Source organism: Oncorhynchus masou, chromosome 3 (genome assembly GCF_036934945.1).
Source record: "Oncorhynchus masou masou isolate Uvic2021 chromosome 3, UVic_Omas_1.1, whole genome shotgun sequence".
Taxonomy (NCBI): domain Eukaryota; kingdom Metazoa; phylum Chordata; class Actinopteri; order Salmoniformes; family Salmonidae; genus Oncorhynchus; species Oncorhynchus masou.
In genome coordinates this window covers 9,568,720-9,576,219 of record NC_088214.1, presented here as the reverse complement: position 1 = coordinate 9,576,219, position 7,500 = coordinate 9,568,720, and the positions used below count along the sequence as shown (strand labels likewise).

The 7,500-nt window shown below is 45.8% G+C and overlaps 1 protein-coding gene across 3 annotated transcripts in view; it reads left to right on the top strand.

Annotated features, from left to right (window-relative positions):
• Positions 1–7,500, top strand: part of LOC135509537 (cell adhesion molecule 3-like) — a 130,072-nt gene that overhangs the window by 83,252 nt on the left and 39,320 nt on the right. For all 3 annotated transcript variants that reach the window (XM_064930294.1, XM_064930278.1, XM_064930286.1), the window contains exons 5-7: positions 1,395–1,532; positions 6,442–6,612; positions 7,143–7,233. In XM_064930294.1, coding sequence (XP_064786366.1) covers positions 1,395–1,532; positions 6,442–6,612; positions 7,143–7,233 — 400 coding nt within the window. The remainder of the gene's footprint in view (positions 1–1,394; positions 1,533–6,441; positions 6,613–7,142; positions 7,234–7,500) is intronic.

Below are 7,500 nucleotides of genomic sequence, written 5' to 3'. Positions count from 1 at the left end.
TTCTACTGCCAATGTTTGTCTATGGAGATTGCATTGCTGTGTGCTCGATTTTATACACCTGTCAGCAACTGATGTGGCTAAAATAGCTGAATCCACTAATTTGAAGTGGTGTCCACATACTTTTGCATATATAGTGTATATTCATGTTTTTGAATATTTTTATTCTGTATATTTGTATTCTTCTTTTCACTCTGTCATTTAAGTCGTTATTGTGGAGTCACTACAATGTTGTTGATCCATCCTCAGTTTTCTCCCATTACAGACATTGAACTCTGTAGTGGTTTTAAAATCACCAAAAGCCTCATGGTGACAACCCAGTTTCCTTCCTGTCCTGCAGCTCAGTTCAGAAGGACGACTGTATCTTTGTATCTGGGTGGTTTAATACATCATCCACAGCATAAATATTAACTTGACCATGCTTAAAGATAATCAGTGACTGATTTGTAATTGTTACCCATCTACCAATCACCACCTTTCTGTACGAGGCTTTCGGAAAGCTCCCTGGTCTTTGTAGTTGAATCTGCGCTTGAAATTCAATACTTGACGGAGGGATTTTACAGATGTTGTATGGGGGACAGAGGAAGGGTTAGTTATTAAAAAGTCATGTCAACTCCTATTATTTCACACAGAGTGAGTCCATGTAACTTATTATGTGATTTGTTAAGCAACATTTGACTTCTGAACTAATATAGGCTTGCCTAAAAAATAAAAAAGTTGAATACTTACGCAACGACAGTAATTTATACATTTTATTATTATAATTATTATTTTTTTAAGTTTAATTTTTCTTTTCACTTTGACGTTATGGCGTATTTTGTGTAGATCAATGCGAAAGAAATACAATTAAATCTATCTCAATCCCACATTGTAACGCCACAAAATATGAAAAATGTTCAAGGGGGTGTAGACTATAGGCTCTGTACGTCCATTGGCTGTATTCCATTCTGTCTCTACTGTATGCCTGTAGTGTAATTCTGTACTGTATTCCATTCTGTCTCTACTGTATGCCTGTGGTGTAATTCTGTACTCTATTCTGTCTGCATGTCTTCTGTATGTATGTCTGTGTTTTAAAGGAGCAATCTGGAGTTGGTAGATACATTTTTACCGTAGCCTCAAGAGCTTAGTTCAAATGTCAATGTCAATGTCTCTCTCTCTCTCTCTCTCTCTCTTTCTCTTTCTCTTTCTCTTTCTCTTTCTCTCTCTTTCTCTTTCTCTTTCTCTCTCTCTCTCTCTCTCTCTCTCTTTCTCTCTCTCTCTCTCTCTCTCTCTCTCTCTCTCTCTCTCTCTCTCTCTCTCTCTCTCTCTCTCCCTCCCTCTCTCCCTCTCCCTCTCTCTCTCTCTCTCTCTCTCTCTCTCTCTCTCTCTCTCTCTCTCTCTCTCTCTCCCCCCCCCAGGGGTCCCTGATAAGCCACAGATCTCTGGCTATGAAGACACTGTCCAGGAGGGGGGTAAGGTCACCCTCACCTGCACCAGCTCTGGGAGCAAGCCTCCCGCCAAACTACGCTGGTACAGGAACCAGGAGGAACTTACAGGTAAGGGTGGAGGGAGAGAGGAGGGGAAGGATGGAGGGAAGGGTTAGGGAGGGAGAGGGAGAGAGAGAGGGAGACTGGAGAGGTAGACAGGAGAGAGGTGGGTAGACAGGGGAGAGAGTGAGGGCAGATGGAAGAGGGGGTATATGGGAGAGAGAGGGGGGTAGATGGGAGAGAGAGACCGAGGGGTAGACAGAGAGCCTCTCCCTGGTGTTGGAGTCTTTATGAGAGGAGAGCCTCCCCCTGGTGTTGGAGTCTTTATGAGAGGAGAGCCTCCCCCTGGTGTTGGAGTCTTTATGAGAGGAGAGCCTCCCCCTGGTGTTGGAGTCTTTATGAGAGGAGAGCCTCCCCCTGGTGTTGGAGTCTTTATGAGAGGAGAGCCTCCCCTGGTGTTGGAGTCTTTATGAGAGGAGAGCCTCCCCCTGGTGTTGGAGTCTTTATGAGAGGAGAGCCTCCCCCTGGTGTTAGAGTCTTAATGAGAGGAGCCTCCCCCTGGAGTTGGAGTCTTTATGAGAGGAGAGTCTTTGGATGAGAGGAGAGCCTCCCCTGGTGTTGGAGTCTTTATGAGAGGAGAGCCTCCCCCTGGTGTTGGAGTCTTTATGAGAGGAGAGCCTCCCCCTGGTGTTGGAGTCTTTATGAGAGGAGAGCCTCCCCTGGTGTTGGAGTCTTTATGAGAGCCTCCCCCTGGTGTTGGAGTCCTCCCCCTGGTGTTGGAGTCTTTATGAGAGGAGAGCCTCCCCTGGTGTTGGAGTCTTTATGAGAGGAGAGCCTCCCCTGGTGTTGGAGTCCCCTGGTGTTGGAGTCTTTATGAGAGGAGAGCCTCCCCCTGGTGTTGGAGTCTTTATGAGAGGAGAGCCTCCCCCTGGTGTTGGAGTCTTTATGAGAGGAGAGCCTCCCCTGGTGTTGGAGTCTTTATGAGAGGAGAGCCTCCCCTGGTGTTGGAGTCTTTATGAGAGGAGAGCCTCCCCCTGGTGTTGGAGTCTTAATGAGAGGAGAGCCTCCCCCTGGTGTTGGAGTCTTTATGAGAGGAGAGCCTCCCCTGGTGTTGGAGTCTTTATGAGAGGAGAGCCTCCCCCTGGTGTTGGAGTCTTTATGAGAGGAGAGCCTCCCATGGTGTTGGAGTCTTTATGAGAGGAGAGCCTCCCCCTGGTGTTGGAGTCTTTATGAGAGGAGAGCCTCCCCCTGGTGTTGGAGTCTTTATGAGCTCAACCCTGTGTGACAGTTAATGTGTTTGCAGCTGTGTCCCTGCTACACACCCACTGGGCTCTTCAGACAGTCTTATGGCTGAAGAAAGGGACCGAGGAGAGGCTGAGGAGAGGAGCATCATGGGTCAATGTGTTATTATGACACCCTCTCATGCAACGTTTGTATCCCAAATAGCACCCTATTACCTATGTAGGGCACTACTTTTGGCCAGGTCCTATAAGGCCATTTGGGCCACAGAATTGAGCAATGTGCTGTAAGAAGCTAACTGAGAGAAACAGCGCATAGATCGCCACTCACTGCTGCTCCTTTGACAGGCTTACAGAGATTAAAGAGGCTCAGAGGGGAGGAAGAGGGGGAGAGAGAGAGGGATGGAGGGAGGCAGGGAAAGGGGAAGAGAGGCGGGAGAGAGGGGGAGGCAGAGAGAGGGGGAGAGAGAGGGATGGAGGGAGGGAGGGAGGGAGGGAGGGAAAGGGGAAGAGAGGTGGGAGAGAGGGGGAGGCAGAGAGAGGGGGAGAGAGAGAGGGATGGAGGGAGGGAGGGAAAGGAGAAGAGAGGCGGGAGAGAGGGGGAGAGAAGAGATAGAGAGACAGGAGAGGGAGGGTCGTATTAGGAGAGAGACAGGAGAGGGAGGGGCCGTATTAGGAGAGAGACAGGAGAGGGAGGGTCGTATTAGGAGAGAGACAGGAGAGGGAGGGGCCTTATTAGGAGAGAGACAGGAGAGGGAGGGGCCGTATTAGGAGAGAGACAGGTGAGGGAGGGGCTGTATTAGGAGAGAGACAGGAGAGGGAGGGGCTGTGTTAGGAGAGAGACAGGAGAGGGAGGGGCTGTATTAGGAGAGAGACAGGAGAGGGAGGGGCTGTGTTAGGAGAGAGACAGGAGAGGGAGGGGCTGTGTTAGGAGAGAGACAGGAGAGGGAGGGGCTGTGTTAGGAGAGAGACAGGAGAGGGAGGGGCTGTGTTAGGAGAGAGACAGGAGAGGGAGGGGCTGTGTTAGGAGAGAGACAGGAGAGGGAGGGGCTGTGTTAGGAGAGAGACAGGAGAGGGAGGGGGCTGTAGTTCAGTTCAATCCACAGGGCTCTGGTCAGAAGTAGTGAACTACATAGGCAATAGGGTGACATTTGGAACGCAGTGAGAGAGACAATACAGGCTATGAGGGAAGGGTCAGTGAAGGAAAAGTAGGATAAAGCAAAAAAAGAAGGATAATGGTTGAGAGATTCAGGAAAGAGGACTGAATCTGAAGAGGGTTTAATTGAATGAATGGAAGGGGCTAAGAGCTGTGAAGAGGCTTTAAATATGAATGCTCTTGTTCTCTATGTAAGGGTAATATGTCTGGATTCAATTGGATGTAGGTTGCATCCAGGTTTGCATTCCAAATGGATCCCTATTCCCTGTTTAGTGCACAACTTTTGACCAAAGTCCTCTGGACTCTAGTCAAAAGTAGTGCACTATATAGAGAATAGGGTGTCATTTGGAACGCTGCCATAATCAACATTTATGGTATCATTATGGTGCATCCCCAGATCTGAACTGTAGCCAGCCCCGAAGTGTGTGTGTGTGTGTTTGTGCGTGTGTGTGCGTTTGTGCGTGTGCGCACTGGTGCTTGGGTGCATGAATCAGAAAAGAGAGAGAGACAGAGTAAAGGAGAAAGAGAAATATCATCCATGTCATATTACTGAAATATTACTCAGTGGCATTTCTGTATCTTGAATATAAACTAATGTGACAAGCAGCTTGTCAGACAGTGATAGTATTATATCATATTGTGGTAGTAGTATATCATACAGTAGTAGTATTATATCATTCAGTAGTAGTATTATATCATACAGTAGTAGTATTATATCATAGTAGTATTATACCATACAGTGGTAGTAGTATATCATACAGTAGTAGTATTATATCATACAGTAGTAGTATTATATCATACAGTAGTAGTATTACATAATTCAGTAGTAGTATTATATCATACAGTGGTAGTATTATATAATTCAGTAGTAGTATTATATCATACAGTGGTAGTATTATATCATACAGTAGTAGTATTTTATCATTCAGTGGTAGTATTATATCATACAGTAGTAGTATTTTATCATATAGTGGTAGTATTATATCATATAGTGGTAGTATTATATCATACAGTAGTAGTATTATATCATACAGTAGTAGTATTATATAATTCAGTAGTAGTATTATATCATACAGTTATAGTATTATATCATATAGTAGTAGTATTATATCATAGAGTGGTAGTATTATATCATACAGTGATAGTATTATATCATACAGTGGTAGTATTTTTTCATACAGTAGTAGTATTATATCATAGTAGTATTATATCATACATTGATAGTATTATATCATACAGTGATAGTATTATATAATCATTTTATACAATGACAGTTAAAAGGAGTACCCATGGTGACAATTTGTGTGTATGTGTGTCTCTGTGTATGTGTGTCTCTGTGTATGTGTGTCTGTGTATGTGTGTCTCTGTGTATGTGTGTGTCTCTGTGTATGTGTGTGTCTCTGTGTATGTGTGTCTCTGTGTATGTGTGTGTCTCTGTGTATGTGTGTCTCTGTGCATGTGTGTCTCTGTGTATGTGTGTCTCTGTGTATGTGTGTCTCTGTGTATGTGTGTGTCTCCGTGTATGTGTGTCTCAATGTATGTGTGTGTCTCTGTGTATGTGTGTGTCTCTGTGTATGTGTGTGTCTCTGTGTATGTGTGTGTCTCTGTGTATGTGTGTCTCTGTGTATGTGTGTGTCTCTGTGTATGTGTGTCTCTGTGTATGTGTGTGTCTCTGTGTATGTGTATCTCTGTGTATGTGTGTCTCTGTGTATGTGTGTGTCTCTGTGTATGTGTGTGTCTCTGTGTATGTGTGTCTCTGTGTATGTGTGTCTCTGTGTATGTGTGTGTGTCTGTGTATGTGTGTGTCTCTGTGTATGTGTGTGTCTCTGTGTATGTGTGTCTCTGTGTATGTGTATCTCTGCGTATGTTTGTGTCTCTGTGTATGTGTGTGTCTCTGTGTATGTGTGTCTCTGTGTATGTGTGTGTCTCTGTGTATGTGTGTCTCTGTGTATGTGTGTGTCTCTGTGTATGTGTGTGTATCTGTGTATGTGTGTGTCTCTGTGTATGTGTGTCTCTGTGTATGTGTGTGTCTCTGTGTATGTGTGTCTCTGTGTATGTGTGTCTCTGTGTATGTGTGTGTCTCTGTGTATGTGTGTCTCTGTGTATGTGTGTCTCTGTGTATGTGTGTGTCTCTGTGTATGTGTATCTCTGCGTATGTTTGTGTCTCTGTGTATGTGTGTGTCTCTGTGTATGTGTGTCTCTGTGTATGTGTGTCTCTGTGTATGTGTGTGTCTCTGTGTATGTGTGTGTCTCTGTGTATGTGTGTGTCTCTGTGTATGTGTGTCTCTGTGTATGTGTGTGTCTCTGTGTATGTGTGTCTCTGTGTATGTGTGTGTCTCTGTGTATGTGTGTGTCTCTGTGTATGTGTGTGTCTCTGTGTATGTGTGTGTCTCTGTGTATGTGTGTGTCTCTGTGTATGTGTGTCTCTGTGTATGTGTGTGTCTCTGTGTATGTGTGTGTCTCTGTGTATGTGTGTGTCTCTGTGTATGTGTGTCTCTGTGTATGTGTGTGTCTCTGTGTATGTGTGTCTCTGTGTATGTGTGTGTCTCTGTGTATGTGTGTGTCTCTGTGTATGCACGTCCAGGTCGTCCTGATGTGGTGGAGACTAATCCAGACGAGGCCACCTACACAGTGATCAGTGAGCTGACTCTGACGGTGGGTCGTAGCGACGACAACACCCTGATCGGCTGTGCTGTTGACCACCCTTCTCTGTCCCCGGGTGAGAAGTGGACCGAACAGCCCATCAGAGTCCTGTGTAAGTGCTGCCCCCACTGGCCAAGCCCTGCCACTGCAACCTTGTGTATATCATCACCATACTGTACGGTAACCCAGGCTCTGGCCCTTTCACTGATACCATCCTCTCATCGCCTCCTTTTCAAAATGACAGAGGAAAGCGAGGTGAGGAGAGGAAATGTGGAACCAGGATCCAAGGAGATGTGCTTCTAAGAAATGTGACTCTCCTTATGCAGTTATGCTTCTGCCTCAGTACTGCTGCTTTGGCTGGTCATGTGTATACTGCCACCTGCAGGGGATTCGTATGTTTACCACTCTGTCAGTGCTACAGCTGTGTCAATCAATCACGTTCATTATAGAAATAACTTTTTACATCTGCAGTCAATACGCAGCCTAAAACCCCAGAGAGCAAGCAATGCAGATGCAGAAGCTAGGTTAGGCTATTACGTTAGTTTGCTCATACCTGTGTGCAGCAGTGTGTGTGTAGCAATGTGTGTGTGTGTATCTTCTCCAGTGTATGTAATGTTACTGTATGTTGGGTCTTTTCTCTAGTCACCCCAGATGTCACTATCCAGCCTCAGAATGATCTGCCCAGAGAGGGAGAGAAGTTCATTATACAATGCATAGGCAATGGAAACCCGAAGTAAGAAAACACACACACACACACACACACACACACACACACACACACACACACACACACACACACACACACACACACACACACACACACTCATGAACAACACTACTAGATCTGGTCTTCTCTCTCCCTCTGTTTCCCCTGTCTCCTCCTCTGTCTCCCGTCTCTCCCCCTCTGTCTCCCCCTTCTTACCCTCTGTCTCCCCCTCTCCCCCTCTGTCACCCCCTTCTTACCCTCTGTCTCCCCCTCTGTCTCCCCCTTCTCACCCTC